Source organism: Barbatula barbatula (assembly GCF_947034865.1).
Source record: "Barbatula barbatula genome assembly, chromosome: 18".
Lineage (NCBI taxonomy): Eukaryota > Metazoa > Chordata > Actinopteri > Cypriniformes > Nemacheilidae > Barbatula > Barbatula barbatula.
The window spans coordinates 11,101,709-11,129,140 of record NC_136781.1 but is presented as its reverse complement, the minus strand read 5'-3'; the positions used below and the strand labels follow the sequence as shown (position 1 = coordinate 11,129,140).

The following is a 27,432-nucleotide window of genomic DNA, read 5'->3' as shown; positions in this document are numbered from 1 at the left end:
ATTGACATATCGGTCATATGACCTGCTTCCATCTAAATGAACAGTTGTTTGCCAGCAGAAGTCTGGTGATCTTAAACTACTATCAAACCAGAGATTCATTTATAAAACTACAGAAGGTTTGTGAGACTGCATAATAGGAAATGAAAATGAAATGACTGAATTAAAAATGTGCTTTTCTGAAATAAAACATCAATCAAAATATAACCCTTAATTTCTCAATCCATAAATAAGTCACTATAGTAATGAGTATAATGATTCCTTAAAGCCATTTTTAAAGCGTTACCAACACGTCAGGTGTAACGTCAAGTAAATGATTTCGATTCTAGACATTTAGATGGCAAAATTTTTGTTAGCACCAACTCAGTTTGAAACACAGACTGACACACACACCCACACACATCCAATCCCACCCTCTGAGGTCACAGGTGTATGTGTGTGAGGTGTGTGTGCAGTGACAGATGGAGAAAGGGTTGGTGGGGACAGACCACACAAACAGGATGACCCCGGAGGTCTGAGCGGTCCGGCTAATTCGAGCTGCAGAGACACCGTAGGGCACAGAGCCTTTCCTCACACCTACAGGAGACCGAAGTGCTCTCAGCCAATCAGAGAGCAGACGAGAGGGGGGAGGGAGAGGAGATGGGTGGAAGAAAATTAGGGGCTTCATGGCAACAGCCTCATAACAGATCCCCTCTCAACATGAGATAGAGAGAGTGAGAATTAGATGCGGAGAGTGGAAAATAGTAATGAAAAAACAAGGACAGGATGAAAACAGAAAAGGAAGATTAAAAGAAAGAGGGCGAGCGAGGGTGAGAGGTGTAAGTGAGAAAGAGGACTAGGTCATGGCAGTGTTCGATGCTCAAGGGCTCTGAATAATTCACCCTGCAGGTTAGAAGAACAAACGTCCATTAGTTGTGGCCTTGTGTGCTCCATCATTACATTCATCTTTACATCCACATTGAACCGCAAATCAGCAGACCACAAAGAGACAAACAGAAACAGCAAAAATGAAAGGGACACTAAAAATATAAATGAGTCAGAGAGAGAGAAAGAGAGGAGAGAATTGCAACAAAACAGGTTCTAGAATTAAAACTGCATGAACTCCTGACCTCGCTCTGACTTCTCACAATGTAGCGGTACATAGATGTAAGCCTGTACACAGAGACCTGAGGCGCGCTGGGAATTAACCTGACAAAGTCAAACACAGTCGGAGCTGTTAAAGGATGACCCTCAGGTCACTCCCAAACCTGAAGAATTTGAAGTTATTATTTTACGCGAGCTTTGAAAAACGACAAAAGAACATACAACTTCCTTTGAATATGCACAAGTGCGAATAACGTTTGAAAGCTACTACTGTAGAAAAGAAGTTTCTCACATAAAACTGTCACATGACATTGAACTACCTTTATGTGTCATGTAAACTACTTTTATAGTGTTTTGAAGATTGACAGCCACAAGTCACTGTAGGCTTTCAATGAATTTGTGCTTTACAGAAGAAAGTAATACAGGTTTGGAACCACATGAGTTGGTGTGCCAGTGTGATGCTGTCAGGCCCTGTGTGGTCTGCTCTTCAGGGACGTCTAGCAGCGTGTTCGGCTTGAGTAAACAGCTAAAGTGACAGTTGTTCAATTATTAATACAGGACCATTTTTCTCAGCTGACCAGACAGGAGGATCCGACGCACACCTCCTCAGACCTCCGACCCTGACAGCAGCCACCCCTTACTAACATCTGCCAACGCAGCAGAATCCTCCAGATTGACCAGGAGTCCTTGAGTCGCATTCTCCACGCCTCTTAAAATGCCGTTTGTACTTCGTGGACTGAAAACCTTGCAATATGCTTACAAAGTTTAGACCCCCAGATCCTCATTAAAACGTGTCAACAGGATTATCCGTGAAACACCGCAGAGAACGACCCAAAGGAGAATTCTGTCTCACTTATCAGTGGATCCGTTTCCAAATTGGAGTTTTTCCTGTCTTAACCACAACATGTGATCGAAAGACCAATGGATCATAGTACACACTGTAGGGTACTTTGTGCTACATACAGTGGGATTCCAATGTTACCTACAGTGGGGGACCCAGTTTAGACAACTCCTTACTTTTTATTCAAATAAAATACAAATAAGATGTATTAAAAGCGTTGTATTAATGATGCATTGTACTTGGGGTATCAACCGATGCTCATGTTTGAAAAGAATTTAAGGAGGCTTGTCAAAAAAAGTACACACAACATATGTGCAAAGTTTATAAGACATAGTTACGAGAAGGGCTACAAAATATTACTACACCAAATTGCATTAAAAGCAAATATGTGACAAATATTCCCCCCTGGCATCACTTTTGGCCACTTATACATTTACATTTAATTATTAATATAATAATAATAATGATTCACCCCCGTGAATTGCAAATGAAATCAGCATTATTCTTGAAACCTCATAATGTTTCTTTGTTAATTTATTTAATCTCAAAACATTCCCAGTTGAAATTCTATTTAAAAACCAACATTTTGGACCGAACTGCATGTATTTCCTAATACCTTTTCTCTTTAAATTCTACTTTTTTAATGCCCTGTCCCACTCTTTCCTGTTCCTCATAACCCTCCCCATCTGATTGTTTTGAGAATGAATTATAAATGAATGGGTGCTCGATCTGGGGAAAATCAATACTAACAAGGTCCATTTTAACTGTGCCGGCACGGTGCTTTCCCCCGTCTGCCATCCCGTCCCACACACAGATTCATTCTGCAGGAACCTCTTTGCATACAAACTATCAGCAGGCCGGGCAATAGCAGAGCACTTTCAGCAGTTAATGAGGATTGCTTTTCAACCGATAGGGCCTTTCTCTGCAATAACATTCACGCTTATAAATGAATGGAGAGAACATTAAATGCCTCCTGCTCCGTTCCTCCACCAATCCATCTTTCAGCACGGGTGGCCGATGCTGTCAGTCGGACGAAGGGGTGGAGGAGAGAGTGATTGAGCGTGGCAGAACCCTCTTCATCATGCCACTTAGCCCCACATTTCCGCCCAGGGCTTAACGCTGGAGAGATGGGAAGATGATGGAAGTCTCCCCAACTCCGTCTGTTCTTTTTTCCCACCCAAACATTTCTCCTCACATCAGTCCATCCGAGCAGAGAGACCCTCACTTGCCCTCCCGTTCCCTCTGCTCCGGTCTCCAGGGTCTCCCTTACTTACTTCACGCGCTCCTGCTGGGCTGACGCATGCTCACCAAACATATTCCCTCCTTGAATTATTCACACACCCTGCCACGTAAAAAAGGGAACAACCATTGTTTTAAAGGTGAAGTGGGTAATTTCCACACCGCTGGTGTCACCAAAGGGGATTGCAAAAATAATGGCCGAGTTCGAAACCAGAGGCAGCTGCATCACTGCTCAGTCACTCAATGACTTCACCAACTGTGTTTCTGTAAACCAACATCTTTTTCTGAAAGATGCTTTCGGACATCTAATGATGTTAAATAAATTCAATTGAGCTTTAGACATTACCAATCAAATATTTAGTAATGTTGTTATCTCTCAGTAGAAAATGAGATAACTAACAGTGTGAGCATTATAATGCATTCAGTACTTTTCATTGCTTCTCTTTGATTCATTTACAAATTTCTCAAACAATTTTATTTCAGTCAAATTTTGGTTAAACGTATTTATTGTTTTTGATTAGTTTCTTTTTTTATATAATATTATATATTATAAAGTCCAATATTTTATTTGATGTCAATTCACAGAAATCTGATAATAGTTTTGGTAAACTATAATAATCTTGTTTCTCAAAGAAAAAATGACCTCAGATTGAAATGGCTGGGGGAATCTGCCAAGGTTATTGCTCTTGCTTTTCCCTGCTGTAAACATCCATTGAGGTCAAAAAGGCCAATGGTGCTTAAAAGCATAATGTCTCTAGAAGCATTACCTATAACTGCAGATGATATTGGGTAAAACTGACCTGTCAAACTTACACTCCTACACAAGCACAGCAAAAGATACCAAAAAAGAAGTAGTACCACACTAGACGATTGTTGCTCTCCTACTCGGCTCACAGGTCTTTGACATGGCCATTGTGGAGTTGCACACGTTATGTATTGCATAAGCTGCTCAATAATGCAGGGCACTGAATAAAAAATACATCAACCCTGACTTTGAATGCACGGTCAGATAAACAGGGCCTCAAGGGGGTGGATTTAAGATGATCTCCTACATGCAAAAGAACAAGAGGTTAAAGAGAGAAATCACCGAAATGTAGTCCAAAGCAGCTGGAGGAAAAAAAACGACTGGCTTTGTGTACATCATGCGTTTACACACCAGAGATTGTTGGAAAGTTTTAGAATGATCCAACTTGAAAATAAGAATGTAAAGAGTCATTAACATTCAAATCTATATCTATAGCAATGTCACACCCACCTTCCAGATTCTCCCAAGACTATCACAAAAATAGCAAATTTAAACCTCTATTAGCTTCTCTGAGACCTTCATTTTGTTCAATACCTTGGGTGTGTTGTGAACACTACACCCAAGTGGCTTTAATGTGTCTCAATCCTTTCCTGCGGTGAAACACAGACTGGTGTGTTATTGAGGAGGATGGCGGGGAGCTAATAGATTCTCATCTTGCGGGGTTTTGATGACACAATTTCAAAAAACTCTTTGATCCAAATGCAGCTCTGTTTGTTTCTTTTCCACCATGATGCATCTCAGCACGAGAGTCACCCAAGAATCTGAATCATTAGCATACCGTAAACCGCTACTGCACAGGACACAGGGCAAAAATAGTGCCGGATTATTCCTTAATATAATCCTCTGATTCTTCACATCTACTGAACCACTGTCTCAAATAAGCCCCTACCCGCCCGTCATGAAGTCTACTGAACTGTGACATTTATAGCGGCAGATTGTACATTTGTGAAAGATCATTAGGCATAATTACTAAATGTTCCTCGCCTCTCGATATCACAGAGACAAACAGAGCACAATCTTACACCTTACGGCGCTGAAAATGACTTTGTGGTTTTGCATGATTAGGGAAGAATAGAGGCGAGTTGAAATATAAACGCCTTGCGCATACGCGCATTCATCTTATGGTAAGGTATGCGGAGAAAATGCATTAGACCGATGCGCGCTGGAGAAAGAACACAAATTCTGTCTGTGAGATTAAGCATTTAACCGCGACTCAGAGGGAATTAAAGGTGAGGAAAACAAGCCCTGTACAGCTTCCTGCCACACTGTTGAAGTTTCAAGAGGCCAGAGGAAGAAGTGAGCATTATGCCCTCACTACGACGTACTGTATATTTCAGCAGGTTTATGAGTTTAGAAGAAGACAAATGGGATGAGAGATAGAAATTCAAGTGAGTTACAAATGTATAAATCATGCCGATTCAGACCATTGTTTGGCATTTGTTACTTGCTCTATTTAGTTTCTAAAAAATCATAACTTTTCAGTTATTAACAATAATTAATGTATAATAAATTAGATGTTTTTATATAAGATTTGCACATTTTAGATTTTATAACTGTTGCAATGTGCCATTAGATTTGATGGCTGATGATGTCTTAATACAAGCTCCATTGTCGAACTTTTCAGAGCTTTATGTCGAATTACAAGAACATTTCTGCAAACTGCACCAGTCGGGGACGGATTATGACTTTGATTTGCCCTGGGCACAGATGATTCAAAGGCCCCCTGGCATCACATATTTAACAGGAAGTGTTGCACCTATGCCCAAATTCACAGGACTTAGAAACGGTTCAGAAAGAACGTTTCTCTGCGTCTAAAAACACATGACACAGCGGTCACGAATGGTTTAAAAAAAAGCGCAGCACAAACCGAGATGGTCACGTGGCACTCTTTTGATAACAGAAATTGACATACACCAATTTATGCCAAATAATACCTTTACGCCACAGTATTCTGTGCTATTTTATGAAGAAAATAAAATAAATAAAAAATGTACCCATTTTAAATTTGCCAGGGCCCACTGCTGGTCTAGTGCCCTGGGCATGTGCCCAGTAGGCTTGTGCGTTAATCTGTCCCTGGCACCAGTAGATGCATGTTCAAGCCGACAAGTATTTGAGTTAAAGAGAATGATCCCATTCCTTTCATAAAGCTTTAAAACTCTTCTTAAAAGCTTTTTATATTGTATGAGAGTCAAAAAAGTGACACCCCGCTAAAAAAAACAGAAAACATTACAGAAATTCTAATGGTTTACATTGAAATGCCATTCTGAACCATTAGCTTTTCCATTTAAATCATTACAAAATGCATTTTTGTTTTGTCTTTTGGGCATTATTTCAATAAGATACATCACATACCAGTAGACATCATTATAGCTTCCATCACAATCAATACAATTCCCGTTATAATCATAAAATCCATTAAATAAATACCAAAATGATAATGTTTTTTGGGCATGGTTCTATTGTTTTTTTCAGCACCTTGTCTAAAACTGAACCGGATTGACCACCCAGGTATGATCATTCAGATTTCATAATCTCATTATCCTCATTTTCTCACATTTGTATTGGATTTACCGTTTTAAACCTAGAGCAAGGATGTTTAAGTTCATATGAAAAAGACAACTTTCAAAGACTGGTATATTGTTTTCCATATTATTAGATTTATTTTAGAAATTGTATATTTTTGTTCTGCTACAAAATCATTTTGTATGATTATGTGAAGTGTAACCTGTGAGGTAATTTGATCACTTGTCATCACTACTCATCATCATCATTGTTCAGGTATGTGCATTTGATGTTATTCTGTCCCTCCATCAATTTCTCCATTTGTCTGTCAGGGTGTAGTTATAACAGCCGGTACTGCCAAATAACACAAACTTAACTAAAACTAATGCAAATCCCCTTTAAACAGGTTAAATCAAGTTTTTTGTCTCACTAACCAACAAATAACGCTGCAAATATTTGTTTTCTTTCTATAACAAAACACCTCTTCATAGAAGTTACAAAGCCTTTGTCTCCAACCCAGCTAGACAGCAGAAGACAAAACTGTACTTTTACTAACATTGAGCTCTTGAAAACTGCTTCTCTTTTCTTCCTATGATGATAATGCGACCCACTATTGAAGATTTCCCGAGCCGCATTTACAATGAAAATGCAAATACGCCCCATGCAGAGCAGCCTGGATGCCACACTATCAACAAAGAGACAGCCGCCGAATTTGGGCGAAAACGCGGTCAAAATCAAACATCAGTAGGGTGATTAGAAACACACAAACCGAGTCTGTCAGGACAAAGCTTGCGTTTGAAACCAAAGGAGAGGAAAGTACTCCTCATGTACCTCAGGGGATGCAACCGTAATTTTCAGCCACCCGAGAGGTTGACAGACGGGGTAAGCTGGGCAGGGAGGAGTTGAAGGTGTAAATTGGGGCTTTAATATGTTGCAGGAGGATTTGTAACAGTACATTTGCTACATGCTTTTGTGACAGAATTAGGGCACAAAGGAACTCAGTTTTGGGGTTGTGATGTTGTGATTTCAGATGTGTTTGTGTGGGTGGGTATTAGAAACAATCTGCATGAAGAAATAAATGATGACTTGTGATGGTCTTCTTCCTCCATGCTCATTTTCCTCTCAGCTCTGTGTCTATGCGGAGCTCCCATGGACACTCAGGAGGTCTCTCTCCTCCTCACCATCTGCTTATTCAGGGCCAGATTCTAATCACCTGCTCCAATGCACCACTCTCATTCACAAACAACAGGCAAACCGTCTGCCACCTCGCAATATAATTACAGTATCATAATCAAGAGAGCGCTGCTCTACCTCATGCTTTTGCGCATGTAGATGCATGCTAATGTATCCTATTAGACCTCACTGCTGGGGTCATGGAGGTTAATGTTTTGATGCACATTTCTGCACAGTGACTCATGATATCTGGAGGTTTGTTCTGGGGAATTGTCAGAAGCTGTGCTTGTACATTTATTTATTCATTCATTGCGCATTAAAATCCAAAGGCACAAAGAGTGCAATGTCTCACTAAAAATAAATGCTTCCTTGTTTTTTTAAATACATTTTAATACCATGTGGTCTAGAAATCTACTATGCTTGTTTTTTGAAGTATGTTGAAGTACCTTTAATAGGGGGTTCAACAGTGTTTCATGCATTCTGACTTCTCATCCTAAACATGGTCGTATGACGCACTGTGCTCGATACACTCCCCCGAGGTTCGTTTAGGTTTCGGAAAGTGTAACCTCACGGAATTGTAATTTTTCTTAGTCCTTTATTGGGCAATTCTCCCAGAAGAACATGCCACTGGTTAACCAGCGAGAGAAAGAGCACGCTCACATGTCAACAAGCTAGAGCGAGAGAAAGAGAAAGAGCACGCCCACCAATGTGCTTTGCAGAAGTTCAGCTGTGTTTGTTTGTTCACTGCATTTGGGAGAGGAATGTTATATAAGCGTTGGATATAACGCTGGATTTGGAGATCATTTGAATGTACTGTGTGCCTGTGCCGTAGTTAGGGATCAAGTGAGGGTTAAAGGATAGAATATAAAGTTTGTACAGGATAAAAGTAATCTATGGAAAGACACATTAAAATGTGTGTGTGTGTGTTTTAGACTGCCGGTGTTTGTTGTAAGATTGTAAAAAACATCTATGGTTCTCCACCTTCAAAATCAAACAGACAACTTTTACACAGTCTGCAAGGTTGCTGTTTGTTGGCATTTGTTGGGGCAGTGTAAACTAGAGTTAATCCGTGAAGCTCTAACCTAGAATCAGATTCCCTTTATTTCATATTGCCGCTCCTGTATCAAGGGAAACTCTTTCCAGTAACACCTCAGGTCTCTCTGCAGCAAAACTACAGGAGTGGTGCTGCTGAACTTAGGAAGCAATATATTAGCAATCACATAAGGCACCTAAGTGCTTCACTAACTGCACTGTAGTTAACACTCATCCTAAGTACATTCTGTTGAAGTGTGTGTGTTTATGTGTGCCCGCTGGGACTGCAGTCTGAGCCTCTACTCAACACAAAGTCTCTCCACAGAGACAAAGTCGCTCTCTAAGCGTTCCTTTACTCTCCAAGCTTTTGGTCTCTTACCACAGAGTCTGAGTAAAAGAGATCACTTTTGAGGATTACATCACGCTGGATGAGTCCCCACCAGAGTCTGCATATTCAATCAAGCAACGAAGACCCCGAAGAGGCAATCCACCAGCTCATAAATATCAACAGAACCTTTGAGATAGAAAACTAATTATAATTGTGCGAGAAACATGCAGTGATGGCAAGTATATTTTCACTCATCAGGCAAACGAGACACAAAGGGCTTGTTTGCGAGATGGCACGGCCGTTTCTAACCATCATTAAGTTATTAAATTCGCCCCAGGCCGTGAGTAAACAACTTCTGATGGCTTTCATGCCTGGTCCAGCTCTCCGCCAGCCAGGCCGTTATTGGGTTATGGTGAAACTTCGACAAAGAGCTTAATGACTCCGGAGAGAGAGAGAGGCGGGTGGTATTAGAGGAGTATGCCGGGAAAAGGCGGGACGGGCGGGGGAGAATAAAACTAAGGCTAGACGCCTAGAGCATTAAGATCGAGTGAGGCGCTAACAAGGTTGGGACATGCAGTGTCGACTAAAATAAACTTTCATTGCTTGCTGTCACAGTGAAGATTGCATGACTAGCAGTTAAAGCTGCTCATTGAGGTAAAACTGCATTGCATTGTGGGACTGTTGTATTTTCGCTACTGAACCAACCACAAGCCATGTACCCAATTTGTTTTTACAATAAACTGTTACTATTTTTTTAAAATGTGGTGCAAGAAAAATGTCTCATCATAGATTCTCTAAAATGTTATGCAGCGAAAGACTCACTTAGCAGCTGAATAAAAAACTGTAAAAATGTGGTAACATTACTGTGGCTAGGGCACTTAAAATATTTTTGCCAAAATTGAGTTTTCCCCAAACTCTTAATCTTTTTACATTATGTGATGTTTTTGTAGATTTTGGGACATTTTTAGAAAACAAAAAGATTTTTGAAGTGCTGAGTCTCAAAACTGCTCAGAATTCAGATAGAACCTTATCAACCCAAGGTGACGAAATGTAAAACAACATTTCTGTAATGTTCTGTTTGTTTTCCAACCTAATCTCACGGAAATTCATAACAACTTTACTAGGAGGCTAATTTGTATGAATTTGTACGTCGTATACAAATGTACCATTACTAGAAAAACAGCAATACTGAAGCCACACCCCTTACCCATGAACCTAACGTTACAGCTGCGGAAATAAATCGTACTGAAATGTACAAATGAGGTCGTACGAATTCATACGAATTCGCCAAAATCATTTACCTTGTAAAAGAGTTATGTTTCGTCATGAGATTGTGTTGGTTTTCATGTTATTTTACAGCTGACGTGTAAATTTGAAGTCTTTTTCTCTAACTTTGATTGTTTAACTGTATTTAAAAAAATACATGAGAAGTCTGTAAAATAAACTATAGTAAAGAAATGTATTCCATAAAATTACTGGGGGTTTTTCCCAGTGGTTGTCAATCCCTTCCACACCTAAACAAAGTCTTTCAAGGGTGGACCTCAGGATGGGAAATTGATAAACTGAGCATGACTCGCTTTTTATATTTCTGTCTTTAAAACAAGGATTACCTGTTAATTTTTCCTGAATGAAAAAGAGAGGTGTCATATACATGATGTGTACTGTTATTTCACTATGCAGCTCAGAGCAGAGCTCCACTAATAGGAATTAGAGCTGTCTGTCAATCTGAATGACATCGGAGACCAAGCACCTCATTGTGTTTTGAAGTCCCCTCCAGCGTTTCATTCATCACCGGCTCAGTTAAACAGCTGGCACAAACATTGTCTTTAGATATCCAACAAACACGATACAATCTAACATTAACATCACATAGGGAACAAATTCTGAGATACGTAGTCAATTAATATCACTCATAATACTGTTCATTTCATCATGGATGCATTGGATCACTTAAAACGTGTGCACATAAATTTGTGTGACATCAGCGGTGAACGCACTGTTTTACACACAAAACCTTGCATCTTACTCCCAAACCTACAATCCAGTTTCACCAGATGTTCTGCACAGAAAATGCTGGTCACCGCGAGTATTTCAATGAAGTTACCGTCATTCTTCTCGAACACGTTTCATTTTTACGTAAAGTAGGCTATTATAGGTGCTTTTGTGCTTCATCAAAACACAATATTTATGTATTATAAAGATATCTTTCTTAAAGTCGTTATTCAAAAGATGAAATGATAGCAACATTTAGATTATTATAGCTGCCTTTATAGTAAAATAAACAATGCATTCACGGTAAAGTATGCCAGAACCTATCTCCCAACAAGCAAAGAGAATCATTCTCATATGCCACACGTCTCTCTTTTATAACACTTAAGCTGATTTGGTTTAAGATTTCTCAGGCTTTAAACAAAGCCACTGACATGAATCAAAAGAGACACGCCATGACCAAATGCGATCCAAGGCCGATGAAGGGACCCGAAACTGCCGCACGCCGTTCGTCACTGAATGGCCCGGAAAGGCTGCCGTGACAGATATTTCATGTAACTTTTATGATTGTTTGGCAAAGTTGACTTCAAAGAGCCGAATCTTTGGCGCTGTTCGCGGTGTGCGAGAAAGGCAGGCTAGCGAGGGGAGTGGCAGTACGGGCTGATGGGAGTAGAGAGAGCGAACGGAATGGAAGATGCTGGAGTGGAGAGCAAAGCCCTTTGATCTGTGTCAGCCGCGAAAAGTACAAAAGAATCAAAAGCAATGAGAAGAGCACGGAAGATTGCAAACAAGGCCCGCTCCCTATTCCCTCTGGGAGGACGTGGGGAAAAACAAGACCAGACAAGACACAAGCACATTTTAGAAATTCTGTGGGTTTTCTCTCAGGCCCGACGCTGAAACAATTAGCATTGAACCGCCTCCCAAACAGACAGGACCCAGCCAAATCCAGCACTCTAACATGGTTTGTGTAACGAAATTAGTAGGGGCAACCCACTCATGCCAAATTACACGATTCATTTAATTGACAATCCAGGAAAATCCATTTATCAATCAAGGTGTCTGCCGCAAGTCATTTCTAATTGGCTGTTTGGGCTTTTAGCTGCGGCTGCGAACAGCATCATTTTGTTTCAACTCTTGTTGTTCTTTCCAAGTGATTTGTATTTCTAAGAGGTAGCTGCATGCTTTACTATTTTTGGCAGATTTCTTTTGTATTGAGCAAATAAGAGAAACATGTTAACTGACAATAAATGTACTCACTCTGTGTTAGATTTTTTGGAGTCTCATTTGTCTCATTGTGACTTGACCATGACCACAATGTACTCCTAATAAGAATCAATAGAAACACATCCATTAATGTAATCATGCTCCAACATCCTATTGCCAGGGAGGAGCTATACTATTCACAATTAGAGATGAGAATCATTGCTAACATGACAACTGTTGTTACAATTTTGACCTTATTTGATACCCAATGTCGACAATGGCTAAGTTTGGGAAGCACAGACGCCCGGCGTAGACCCGGTGTTAGTCGTGCAGATCTCGCACACAGTACAAGCAACAATCTTAAAGGTAAGCAAATACATTATTTGGCCAAAAGAGTTGGTGCGCCCCGTCTAATGAGCAGGTTTGACTACTTTAATCATTTCGGTGAGCAAAAATCTTGATGTTACAGCATATGACTGATACTGTGCTTTTAATTCTGTTGACAACTGTTTGGGCAGGGCCCTTTTATATTTCAACATGACATGTACACAGTCATTTCAGAACAGATAAAGGCCACTCCAAAACTGTCGCAAGAAATATGGAAACTAAATTATTTGGTATTGTACTAGTATATTGTATAGTAGCATTGATTTCTTATTTTTTACTGGAATTACTGGAATTCTAGGTAAACATGTTTATACGAAAGGGGGTGCCCCAATACGTTAAGCCATATGGTGTTAATTGACTGGATTGCTTAAACAGAACAATGTTGAACAACACCGGGTCTCACATGAGAATCAAAAAACCTCACAAGTGATTTGTGAAACCATTTAAATGTCAAGTTTAGTCAGGAGGAGTTTATTGTATTTGAAGAAAGGTTTCTTCCAGCACTCCTATTCATCTGATTGACAATAGCTCAGCTTGTCTCCGAGAATATTTGAAATCTGCCATCTCTGCTCATGGGCACTCCGTTCTCATCCAGTTTTCTGTGCCAGTCACCTGAGCCATAGACGCTATGTGACTCATCTGGAATCCGAAAACCATCATCATGACAAGATTATGCTGAACAGCTAATGGCACCACACATTCACATTCCCAAGCATCCTTCTTTATACAAATGGTTTTCTTAACAAATGTGCAAATATTTGTTTTCCTCATGTTTCACAGCCCAGCGTGTATTATTACTGCCTTGTTTCAGAAACCTACCTTGAAAAATGGCAGCATTTTGAATGATGAGAACTTTCAGCTGAGCGCTGGTAGACTGGAGACTGGACTCCATATTCTGTTTAGCAATAACCAGGTAGCGCTCCTCCATTTTGCGGGAACAGCAGGTCAGGCCTTTCGGCTGGCACACCTGCAGATCTGAGCCTGTAGAATAAATGAGAATGAGAATTACAGTCATCGCAATAAACAAGGAAACAGAGCGCAACGCTTTATAAATTCCATTTAAACGAGTGCTAGTCGAGCTTTATGGAGAGCCGCCATAAATGCTTTGTTAATATTGAGCACATTGTTTATATAACCTATTCAAACCCGGAATCAAATCACACAGAACAGTGCACATATCAAACACAACAAAACGAATATCTGCCATTTAATTGAAACGTGTTATTTAATTTCTGCGCGTGCCATTTCATCTTATTTGCCTATGCCAAACTGATTAGTTCAAAACAAACATTCATTAGAGGAAAACAAGATAATCAGGCAAAGGTATGAAAACATCTCCGTATAGGTGGGTCCCGTGAGACCACCGCTATGCCAAAATCTCTCCATTAAATTTATGAAATGGTAAAAAGCCCCATGCGAGTTGGATGAGAGAGATATTAGCAGGCTAACAAATCCATTGACAGAAATGTCTTGGTAAGCTAGATGAAGAGGTGACAGGTGACTTGTGACTATTCTAAATAAATGTGTGAATGTTGTCTCTCAATGAGGCGTTTTTAGTTTTGATGGGTTCTTTGAAGTAAAGAGAAAAGTATGGGAAAGGACGTCCTCTGTAGGAAGGTTCTTTAGTTCCTGGCTTACATATGAATAATAATCGAAAAATGTTCATGTCCTGTGGGAGGGAAGTGAGCGATGCTATCTGATCTATCACTGTTGAATCAAACATCAAGAATAAGCTAAAGAGAATCAAAATGACCGATGCCTACCATCTGATTAAGTCCCCTATGTGTTAAGACATTTGATCTGTCAGTTGGGCATGACCTAAATCTCACAAAAATCTTTTTAATTCATTTATTAGCTCCCTTCATAAATAAGCATTAGAGTCTCATAAAATCAGGTATTTATGATTGTGGTGAAAAGAAAGCATAGCACAAAATAGTGAAGTCATGCTTTCTCTTTAAGAACTCATGGCCAAACTGAAAACATCAAATGGTACACATACAAGATGTTGTTTTAGGCAGACTCAGCATGAATACGCTGTGGAATATCTTTGCTTTTGGACATTGAGGTCACAGTTTTCCCCGCATGAGAACCAGGACTAAAAAATAACGGTTGAGAAAAAGTGCAATTATTGCAAATGTTTCCCCCCGGGCCACCGATCCACATTTGGAAATGTGACCAATTATCTTGTGATTACATATGCAAGGAGCGAGGTTGAATTTTTCAAAAGCTACGGGCCTCAAAGTGCAACTAAATCTTCGTTTCTGTCGCCGCTTCGAAACAGCCTCCTATTTACAACTTTGTTTTCAGTCACTTTGCCGCTGTCATCTCGCACATCTTAGAGCAGCTCTGCTAAACCCGATCTAAATGAAGTGCATGACTGTCAGCTACCTGAGGGGGTGGAGGTGGCATCGGGTTGACTGATAGCACCGTAAACAAACTTCAGACAAGTCCCAATGCACCAGTTCACACAGACAGAGGTGATGATGATGATGATGATGGGGTTGAAGAAAAGGAGCGCATAACCCAATCTGGGCAGAGACGAAAGTGTCAGTGCACTCTTTAAGAGAGCACTTTGGAATAGTGTCATATAACTATTGTGAAACGTCAGGGATAAAAATATAACCGGATAAATATTCACTCTTCATTTAGCACGGTTCCTTGTGGAGAAGACCTGAAGAGCGTTTTCCCCGGTGACCAGCAACAGATGGATTCGGAAATGAAGGAGGAACTTAATGTTCCCGAAATGCCGTGTTCAGGTTCAGTCGGGTTTAGTCATTAGAACTAAAAGATTACTGAATAAACTATTGAATGTATTAAACTGGCACCCTTCGCCAGCACATCATCAAATAGGAGAATATAAAAAACTCTACAAGTTTGTTGATTGAAATAACCAAATAGACCGTGGCAGAGATTAAAATGCAGGAGATTTAAGTGCTGCCAAATTTTAAATCTCATATGAAAATTAGAAGACAAAATGTCAAAGAAATCGCCTTGGGGAAGGAAAAAAGCTGATTTAAAAAATGCACGGTGCCTGTAAGGAATGTAAATAAACCCATTAACTTCACATGCTGTCTGAAATCAACAACGGCAGGAGGAACCCCACACTCTCTGATCAGCCATCCGCAGCACCACAATACGGATATGAGATGAGAAATAATAGGCAAACCTGCCACATCGTGCACGCACCTCCTTTCATTTGCACACAGACAGGCTTAATATCCAAAATCAATACTTGCAAAGGACCGGCGACAGATAAGATCGAGCTAATTTCAGATTCCAGGGCAAAATTATTAAGCTGTCAATAGCTCGGCGTGTGGAGAGCTGGGGTAGAGTTGGCAGTGGCCAGCAGGTATGAAAGCTGAAAGAACTCTGGCAGATTTAGTAATTATCTTCAGCAAAACAGACAATTTCATTGGCATGTCTGCTGTTCGAAGATGATAAATGCATTTTATTAGAGAAGTTGCAGGCTGTCAGGGGAACGTGAAGGACTTTACAGGAGGAATATTGCTCCCCGCTGAGAAGCATAAACAAATATTACATCACAGCCTGTAACTAAAGACTGCTCATAAATACAGATGATTAGTTTTTTGTTTTCGAAAAATGGAACAGAAAATATTTATTTACAAAAGAACAAAGCTAGACGCCTCCGTCTGCAGATGACAAATTGTTCATTGAGCGTGTGATTTTCATGTACATCCAGCTATTATTTGTTCTTCAGGGTTTAGAGAGCCTCTGTTGCAACTTTCACACAGTGTTTGGGATTGACACTTGTTTACACCCCTGCATTGTTCGTATCACGGCTAACCGAAGTTAAGCCAAAATAATTTTTTCAAGATGAATTCGAAAAACACAGAGACCAGGACTGAAGTCAATATCCAACACAGTCTCACTGGAACGTGAACTTGTGTAAAATATGTACAACTTCCTGTGATATACTTTTTTTATATATATATATACACCCGGTCCATATATTGAAAGTTGTGCTGAGTGACACGAATAACGTTGTGCTTTCTGACACGATTAAGGAGGGAATTCATGTCCACGTACACAAATCAACAGATTTTGTGATACAAGATCAAATATGAGTTTTCAGAAGGAAACAGCAATTTGTAACCTTACTAGTCTGACTGTTTGGTGTTTTAGAAGCAAACGTTTTCACATTTATGAGACATGTGAAGTACGAATTCCCTGCCCCAACCTCTCTTAAGCAACTGAAAGATTTTGGGACAAACATTGGTACAACATTCCACTGAACACAATTCAAAAGGTTGTATCTATCTATTAGGAGTTGTATTAATGGTGGTCCAACACCTTAGACAAAATAATATTAATATCTGTTCAATCATTACAATTTATGTTTAACATTTTAAAAACCGGTCTGGCTATTCCGCTGTTTGCATGTAACCTATTTCTATGTCCTCTCTTGTATTTCTGTCATGCAGTCTTAGTCAAAGGCCTCAGGCATGTAAGCATCTCAGTCGGAGCTCAGATGAAACAGTCGGCTCTGACAGAGACGCGGCGAGTGCTGTGTACACATTTCAGTCCTGTGCTCCTCCCTAACAAGCCTTAAGATACGGAGCACAGCCAGACGCATGTATAAGCACGATCTTTAGAACCATTTATAATGCTATAAGCATGCAAGTTTAATGGGGGCTGTGGGGAAAACATACTGTGTTAAGATACAAAAAAACGTTTAAAGTATGTTATTAAAAGCATGAATTATAGAGAAAAGGCACAGGAATTAGAATATGACTTTTCTTTCTAGGCTGACGCCAGAAACATTGATGCCCATTTAAAGCAAGCAAAGTCAGAGGGTTTGTGAAAGTATATGAACTATATGATTATGAATTGGGCATCAGTATAAGTGAGGCTGGGAGTTTAATGGACTTAAACAAACCCATCTGTCCTCTTACAGTGCCATTTAGAAGTAATTGAAAGTAATTGAAAGAAAGTCCCTTAGACCTCCGACGCACAAGCACACAAGGGTAAAATTCAGTTTGTGATAGATAAACTATATAATAACACCATAGAAGTCTTTTTAAAAGCACAGTTGTCCTCCGAGCATTGTTATAATGAGGACGGGATACTTCACCCATAATGAAAATTCTGTCATCATTTACTCACCTACGAGTTGTTCCAAATGTCGTACACGGAGAAAGATATTTGGACGAATGCTTATAACTAAACAGATCTCAACACCCATTGCCTCAAAATATTACTTTATCTTTTTTGTTTGTTATGTTGAACATTTTGAAGAATGTAGGGCAGCAAATAGTTCTGGGACTACCGTTGATTTTTTTCCTACTATGGGAGTCAATGGTAGGCTAAATCTGTTTGGTTATAAGCATTATTCCAAATATCTTTCTCTGTGTTCATCAGAATAAAGAGATGTATACAGATTTGGAACAATTCGAAGGTGAGTAAATTTTTGTGTGAAGTATCAGTTTAATGGAAAGTCAGACCATAGTCATTAGCAGAAAGTTTCATTGCTTGTGGGCATGTGATCCCTCACCTTCAACTTCAAATGGACAGCCAGAGACATTGACCTAAACCATTATCGCATAATTACAGAAACTGTGTGGGTATTTATCAAAATATGAAGGTACTTCACTACCTAAGGCACTATCTGCTCCCCTTTGACACTGTACTAAGGTCTCATAAGAGTTTCCCATTTACTACTAAGAATTGTCCTGTATAACATTTGTAGCATGTTCAATGTCCAAATACTGTAAATTAGTCATTGGTGCACATAAAAAGAATATTAAAATATGATTAAACATCCATAAATATAGACGTCCTGAGCGGTGCCTTAAACTATAAACTGATTAACATCCTTTTAAAACACGGCTTTAAACAGCTAAAAGGGAGATTCTGTCATCATTTATTCACCCTCTTGTCGTTTTAACTTTCATCTGCGAAATACAAAATATATTTTAAAAAACGTTTGTACCCGAACAACCACAGTACACATTTACTTCCATTGTACAGACACACAACGCAAGTCAATGGGCACCATTATTCGGTTTCCAACATATTAAAAGTGAAATGAAAATACTTTCCGCATTTACTCCTACCAATTTCATTCCAGCCTGTATGACTTGGAAGATATTTTTAAGAATGTTGGTTACCAAACAACATTGACCCTAACGGACTGCTTGGACACTAAACATTTATTAAAATATATTTTTGTTTTACACAGACAAAAATTATAATATACTCATATACAGGTTTTGGTAAATTCAGGTGAATAAACAGTGACAGAATTTTTATGTTTGGGTGAACTATCCCTTTAAAATCACCAAACATCAAACTAAAGCAGCAGACTCTATGGGCTAGTTTAACATCTCAATGAGGACATTGGTGCGATAATTAAAATAATCATTAAAAAATGTCTACACTGAGAATATCCAGCATTTGACAGGGTGAGCAAGTGTCTCCGTAATCTCCTCCGCCATTAAAACAAGTGGCAGGAATGCCCCTTAACAGCTAATAACACAAGCTCTTGAGGGAGGTCAGCGGTACATCATTAGTTGGATCTCATCCATGTGTACCACGGAAGAAGAATATGGCTCCCTCTCATCTCATCCCTGTTTTGATCCCGAACACTGCTGATAGATCAATGACTATATTCCGTCCTTATTACTAACTACAAAAGAACGGCTATTCAATTAACAAAGATAACATAGAAAATAAAGAGATCCTAAAAAAACACTGTCTGTGGTCATTTATACGTATTTCTTATCTGATAAACAACAACTGCACTTCAAAATAATTTGGCTACACTTTGTGACAAAAGCCAACCATGATACGAGTGTCTGGGTGTGAGCTGGTGTAAAGGTGCCTTTGAGACTAAAAAGACAGTAAGCTGTCTATCGTGCTTTGACATTCAGTTCCCCTTGGGCAAGGAGCTTGAGACTCAGGAGAGAGGCATTGACAAAAAACGTTAAAGACACGCCAGCGGACAAGAGAGGGAGAAAACTTTCCATTGGCTTCTTGGTCCTGTAGCCCCCTGGCATTACACGCAGTATGATTAGAATTCAGCTCAATCTTCCTCAGGGCTGTGTCTCCGCCTTGCCTCCTTGTATTCAAGAGCAGATACATCAGTCATAGCATCTTCTCTTTCCTCTAATGTCAGTCCATCAGTCTCCCTCTCTTGCTCATGCTAAAGATGCTCTTCTCTTCAGCCCACTCGCAGATGCCGGCAGAGATTGTATTTGGCAGCAGAACAGAAACACAGTGGTTGCATCACATATCATAAGCAACATCACCATGGGCAGCAAGTTTAAAGCCCACTGAAAAGTTCACAAGGTTTATAGTGCAAAGGTTGTTCTTCTGCGCTTCAGAGAAATGGGTACATACGAAATCTACCTATATGTTTAGAAGAAGGATATGCGAAAGACTGACTAGTGTAAAACAGGCCAAGTATCTGTAGTAAAGTTTGGAAAGTACAACACTTGACATGCAAGAACTTTAAGCAAGTAGCGAGGAAGGGAATAGAAATCAAGCTAAGCATTATATCTTTGCAAGCGGGAAAAGTGTGTGAAACTATGAGTGCTTTCACACCTGACTCATTAAGTACGGTTGAATCACACTAGATTTCTTTTTCTTCTTGCTGCGGTTTGTTTGGGCAGGTGTGAATGCAGCAATCGCACTCGAGTGCGCACCAAAACCGGACAAAATAAGCATACCGTGACCTCTTTGAAGAGGTGGTCTCGGTGTACTTTCAAACCCTGAAGTGGTTCATTTGTGGTGAGAATGCATTATGTAATGATGACAAGTGTTTGTTTACAGTTTGCACAAGCATGGCAGCTCGCGGACAAACTTGGAGCTGTGAGGAGGTGTGGAGCCTCGATGAAATTGGGTCTGTTGACCATTTTACATCCCAACTTTCGTAAACTCACAAGAACAGTGCAATATTTTCATTGTTTAGCAAATCAGGGAACTCAGGGAAAGGGGTTTAATAGATCTGTGGAACAAAGCCGGGTTAAGGTAAAGATACTCCGCCGGCAGTACATCCAAGTGCGGGATGTTCAAGTTCCCCTTTGTCACAAAATGGCTTTGGACAGAACCCAGATGCAGGCAGACGAAGGTTTAACAAAAAACTTTATTAAATAAAACACCCGCAATGGGGGAAAAACAAGAACAAAAACACACTAGAAAACAAACACTAGAAACAAAACACTTCACAAAACCGAAACAGGAAACAGGGTAGTCCAACAAGACGAGAAACAGGGGATACTACCGTGAGCGTTGATACAAACACCAACATCAGACAAAAGATAAAGACAATGCACCAACACTGAACAGAGAGGAACTGAGACCATATAAAGGGAGACACTAACGAGGAGTGATTACATGGGGAGAGTGGTGACAGCTGATGGGAATGAAACCCTAACGAGGTGAATTACAAAACAGACGATGGGAATGAAACCCTAATATAATTACAGGAGATAGGAGGGTGGGGCTGAGAGACATAACAGGAAGACACGTGGCATTAAGTAACAACATAAAGCCACATGTCTCCACACATAACACAACAGAAACACGAAAGACGTGGCAATGTCATGACTCTGCCCAGGGAGCTAGAAAACTCGAGACAGGAAGGACAGAGTCCTAACATTACCCCCGCCCCCAGAAACGCCCCATGGCGTCTCAAGGGAGAAACTTCAGCGGGCCAAAACACCAAAGCACAAAGACAAACACCACAAGCACAACACAGAACAAACTAAGGGGAACATAAGGGAGGCTATGAAGGGGTTCGGGTGGGTCAACAAAAACAACAAACATGGGAGGGGGGGTGGGGGAATGGGAGGCCAAACCTTGGGGACACCAGAAAAGGGTGGGACAGGTTGAGGGGACTTGAAGCAACCGGACGAGACCGGCGGGGACTTGAAGCAACCGGACGAGACCGGCGGGGACTTGAAGCAACCGGACGAGACCGGCGGGGACTTGAAGCAACCGGACGAGACCGGCGGGGACTTGAAGCAACCGGACGAGACCGGCGGGGACTTGAAGCAACCGGACGAGACCGGCGGGGACTTGAAGCAACCGGACGAGACCGGCGGGGACTTGAAGCAACCGGACGAGACCGGCGGGGACTTGAAGCAACCGGACGAGACCGGCGGGGACTTGAAGCAACCGGACGAGACCGGCGGGGACTTGAAGCAACCGGACGAGACCGGCGGGGACTTGAAGCAACCGGACGAGACCGGCGGGGACTTGAAGCAACCGGACGAGACCGGCGGGGACTTGAAGCAACCGGACGAGACCGGCGGGGACTTGAAGGGGCTAGGGAGAGGTGTGTGTCCAAGGGGAAAAAAAGTTTGAGGTGATGCCGGCCGGAGGACTGGCTGAGGCACCGGCTGGAAGGCCGCCTGCGGAAGGGCAGGTCCGGCCGCCTGCGGAGGGGCAGGTCCTGATGCTTGCGGAAAGGCAGGTCCTGATGCCTGCGGAAAGGCAGGTCCTGATGCCTGCGGAAAGGCAGGTCCTGATGCCTGCGGAAAGGCAGGTCCTGATGCCTGCGGAAAGGCAGGTCCTGATGCCTGCGGAAAGGCAGGTCCTGATGCCTGCGGAAAGGCAGGTCCTGAAGCCTGCGGAAAGGCAGGTCCTGACGCCTGCGGAAAGGCAGGTCCTGACGCCTGCGGAAAGGCAGGTCCTGACGCCTGCGGAAAGGCAGGTCCTGACGCCTGCGGAGAGGCAGGTCCTGACGCCTGCGGAGAGGCAGGTCCTGACGCCTGCGGAGAGGCAGGTCCTGACGCCTGCGGAGAGGCAGGTCCTGACGCCTGCGGAGAGGCAGGTCCTGACGCCTGCGGAGAGGCAGGTCCTGACGCCTGCGGAGAGGCAGGTCCTGACGCCTGCGGAAAGGCAGGTCCTGACGCCTGCGGAAAGGCAGGTCCTGACGCCTGCGGAGAGGCAGGTCCTGACGCCTGCGGAGAGGCAGGTCCTGACGCCTGCGGAGAGGCAGGTCCTGACGCCTGCGGAGAGGCAGGTCTGGAAACCTGCGGAGAGGCAGGTCTGTACGCCTGCTGGATCGCTGGCTGTGAACCCGGCTGGAGAACCGGCAGGAGCGCCGGCTGGGCTAGGTTACGTGCCCCCCTCCGTTGCCTCTTCCTCTTCTGCCGAGCCAATCTCCTGGTAGTCGGCTGGAGGAAGGAGGTGAAGGACGGGGCTGGCTCCGCGTTGGAGGCCTCCGAAGAGGACCCCCAGGACTCTCTCCTTCCACGCTTGCCCTGAAGACTGGTAGGTGGTGAAGAGGTTGCAGGGTCCGAGGCTGATGGTGCGGTGGTGGTCACCACCCCAAGCTCCAGGGTGTGATCCTCGGGGATGGGGCCCAACGGAGAAGACAACCTCGGACAGACGGAGACAGTGGGCTCCGGTCGGCTCATGGCGAACTGGAGCACACCCTCGAAGCCAAGCGGTCTCAGCCTCATCATCTCCGCAGGCGATAGGGGGACCCTCAGTCCGCTGTTGAACGCCGCCGTCACCTCTTCCTCCCCGAAGAGCTCCTCCACTGCGGCTTCCAGGAACCTGTCCAGGTACTCGTCCTGGTCCAAGTTCCCCTGGCGAATGCTGGAGAGGGGACCAGGCTGGCGAGGGCTTGCAGGGAAAATCGCCGCCTGCTGGGTTCTTATGGGTTGGTGCATTCTGTCACAAAATGGCTTTGGACAGAACCCAGATGCAGGCAGACGAAGGTTTAACAAAAAACTTTATTAAATAAAACACCCGCAATGGGGGAAAAACAAGAACAAAAACACACTAGAAAACAAACACTAGAAACAAAACACTTCACAAAACCGAAACAGGAAACAGGGTAGTCCAACAAGACGAGAAACAGGGGATACTACCGTGAGCGTTGATACAAACACCAACATCAGACAAAAGATAAAGACAATGCACCAACACTGAACAGAGAGGAACTGAGACCATATAAAGGGAGACACTAACGAGGAGTGATTACATGGGGAGAGTGGTGACAGCTGATGGGAATGAAACCCTAACGAGGTGAATTACAAAACAGACGATGGGAATGAAACCCTAATATAATTACAGGAGATAGGAGGGTGGGGCTGAGAGACATAACAGGAAGACACGTGGCATTAAGTAACAACATAAAGCCACATGTCTCCACACATAACACAACAGAAACACGAAAGACGTGGCAATGTCATGACTCTGCCCAGGGAGCTAGAAAACTCGAGACAGGAAGGACAGAGTCCTAACACCCTTGTACGATGACCTCGATATTTGAACGGTGGAAGTTGTTGAGATCGCCATCGCTGCTAACAATGATGCTATTAATGCTAGCACAGTGGACCGGGCTAACGTTACCACATGACACGCGACATTGACGGTGACTTTATTTAGTTTAAAAAATATGTTTAGGAAATACGTTCTCTGGCCAACAAGTGATGTGGATGTTGTCACGCGACTACATTATGGTTTGTTTTACACTAGTCCGGACCAAAGCAATCAGTGTGGTGTGAAAAGGAACCAACACCGCTGAAAAATGCTACAATGTATAATTTTTTGTCATTGGTGCGGACCAAATGAACCGAACTACAGGTTAGAATGCTCCCTAGAAGGTGACAGATACACTATCCGGCATGAAGTCCCTCCCATTTCCAATTAACATTACGGCTGTCTACATTCATTTGCCAATTCAAGGGGAGCACCGTGTATTGGGTTCAAAAGAGGTGAACCATTTATGAAAACTGAACAGCTCTGTCTTTGACTTTTGGTCTTTATGTAAGCAGGAACCTTCATAAATCTTTTTTAATAAGTTACACTGTTGTTTCAAGTAAAGATTGAACTCATTGAAACATAACTGTATCGAGGTCAAAACATATTTGACAAATTAATTATTACGTTTTTGGCTCATTTATCTGTAATGTAATTAATTCTCTTTGGAATGGACTGGTGCATTTTACCACTCTAATGATGTACCTGATCTGCACATAAATGAATACTAAATAATGAGTGCAAACAATTAACCTCATGGTCCAACATATACAAGGACAAGGACACCCTTGTAATGTTTCTGACTACATAGGCTGGAACTGTATAGTATCGCTTCATAGAATAAAGGAAGCCAAAGGTTTTCCGCACTACTAATTACTGCACCAGGCATAAAGTCCAGTGCTGGGTGCCACTGGGACTATCAGGACTCCACACTGCCTGCGGCACTCGGAAAACCCACAGTAAGTCCTATCTCTTGAGAACAAAAATGTTTAGGTTTCAGAAAGACTAGGCGCTTCAAAAAGTATTTAATCCCTTTAGGACATTCGGTCCTCTACCAGCCACTGATGAGCTAAAATGCTTTTGGAAGAATTTCATTTGAAAACTACAAGGCAGGCGGACAGGACTGGAGGCATGTGACACAGTGCACCCTATATATTCTGAACACTTATGGTCTGTATTGTGTACATCACCGATGCAGATCCTTACAAACACTTTACACTTTAAGGAACTCCAAACTCTGGTGCTTTACTAAATTCTGACGGAGGTTAAAATCCACTGCGAGAAGATAAATCACCAACATTACCATTGCCGTGTCCTTAACCCAAATGCAAGCCATTTAAATTGCAAATGTAACATCTGCAAAAATGAACAGCACCTCTGATTAAATGAAAATCTCAGAAGGTCACTTGGAACCGGTCTGAACCATAAGGGATAGCTAGTTTTATGCACATTTACCCGCAGGTTCAATTACTTGGCTTCAACTTTAGACATTAAATTGTTCACAATTTTCAATAAGAAAAAGAAGCCAAATTAATTTCATTGCTGTTTATTGTTTAAAAGAGTAGAGCTCCCATGACCAATAAAGTCGATGAGAGAAGTTACAATGTAAAACACCTATCTTTCACGATTTAATATAAACAACGGAGCATTGTGGTATATAAGTTTGGCTATAGTTCTTTTTTAAGCCAGTTGCTGCCATTGGGGGAAAACTAAGATACTTGCACATAAAACAGCCCAACAAAAAAATGCAGTCACTAGGGAAAAGGAAGATCATTTTCAGCAGAATTTTTATTGTGAGGGCCAAACAAACTCCACTCTATTTGTTTCTTCCCCCCAACTCTCCAGTATCCAGTGGAGACAGAATTAAAGCTTCAAGCAGCTAAGGGGAGATGTCAAGAAGAGAGTCAGCCATCCATCCTGTCATTCATCTCGACTCATCTATCTCCTCAGCTCTCCACCGGGAAATGTAGCAACCTCCATAAACACACTAACACAATTCGCATTCTCCGGCATGACAGGTAATTCACACTAGTTATGGCAACGAGAAATACATTTACAGCTCTCCTCGGGCTACTTCTGCAGTCACCGCTCCCCAGCCGAGGATGACAACCCGGCCAGGATACTTATTTTTAAGAATACGGCATGAAATAAGCTAATAAAGCATAACTGAATCTTTTACTAATCGAACATATATTTTCTCTATTATGCAGGTATAATATTCTAACTACCGATATACAACATCATGACTCATCCCACTTAAAACAAATCACAATATAGGCATCTAGTAATGTCATTTATTTACGAAAATGGGCTGTTTTGGACTAAAAGCACATTACAGTTATGTAGGAATCGGTTATATACTTAGCACAAATCACACATAATGCAACTTTATAAATGTCTCTCCACAAACTCGTCGCAGCATTATTGCAAGCAAATAAAACTTCACAACATGACACATAAAACAGAACACACTTTGGGATCTGAATATCTTTACCTGAAACCGGCTGCTCTGGGGTCCATTTCATCCCCGGGTACAAAAACTGAAAAGACGAGCGCACTTCCCGACAGTCCAGCACCTGGCTGTTCGGTAGAGAGAACGGCAATAACAAGAAGCACAAAATCAGCGCACCTTTCAACTTCTGTCCAGTCATGTTGAATGGCGATTTGATTGTAAATTCAAAACTAGGAGAAAGGTTTGATCAAAGGTGCGAGGAGAGAGCGCAGGAATGTTCTGCGTTGCTTAACGTGAACAGCCAGCAGTGTGTTGGTCTTAACGTCGGCATCTCTCGTGCTCTGTGATGCGAGTCTGAGAGGAGGATTCCCGTACAGCTCCTGCTCGCCGCCTCATTAAGAGACCCAAACTTCACGCCCGCAAATCAAGATCACATTTTCGTGAGAGGGACTGCGCGAATTCCACATCACTTTCATGGTCTGAACTCTTTCATTCGTGGGGAAGTTGAGATTTTTGAGAATCAGGAGGTGGCGCGCTATGAGCCCTTTGCGCTGCTGCTCCGGTGTCCACGCGATTGCCAAGATCAAATGCAAATAGGCTTTTCCCAACCTGGTTTTCAATCAGTTTATTGACTTGATAGACACGTCGTAAGATTGGGTTGACATTTCGTTCAATAATGATGATACCACTCTTGAACTTTTACATTTATTCATATTAATTGATGAACACGTCCAGGCTAAATCGCGTGTGGGTCACTCCTAGTTATCTGCTGCCATCTAGCGTTTCTGAATCACAAATCTATGAAATGCCTTTTGCGAGACTTGTTTTATTTTCATTGTCATTTCTTGCCTTTTGAAACACCATGTATACATTTACATTAAAAATGCAGATAATGGAATCTGGCGGATTACAGATGGATACCGTGCAATTTTTTTCTGAAGATTTTGGTCGTGTTTAAAATTGCAAAGTCATCCACCCGAAAACAGCAAGACAAATATTTGAATGCACTAATAAGTTATAAATACATGAAATCAGTAGACAATGTTAAAAATTTAATTAAATCTTTAACATTGTTAGGAGACTAAATATTTTTCATGCATGCATGCAGTTTATAATATGCATTTAAAATCTTTACAAAACTCTTTTCTGGATTATGGCAACGC

General features: G+C 41.8%; 1 protein-coding gene across 1 annotated transcript in view; it reads right to left on the bottom strand.

Moving 5' to 3' along the window:
* The window catches only part of gpc3 (glypican 3), a 109,476-nt gene extending 82,857 nt beyond the window's left edge, over window positions 1-26,619 (bottom strand). The window contains exons 1-2 of the mRNA XM_079479485.1: window positions 26,312-26,619; window positions 13,399-13,560 (exon numbers count right to left, since the gene is read on the bottom strand). Of these exons, the coding sequence (XP_079335611.1) occupies window positions 13,399-13,560; window positions 26,312-26,468 (319 nt within the window). The 5' untranslated portion in view covers window positions 26,469-26,619. The remainder of the gene's footprint in view (window positions 1-13,398; window positions 13,561-26,311) is intronic.
* Between the last annotated feature and the right edge of the window lie 813 nt (window positions 26,620-27,432).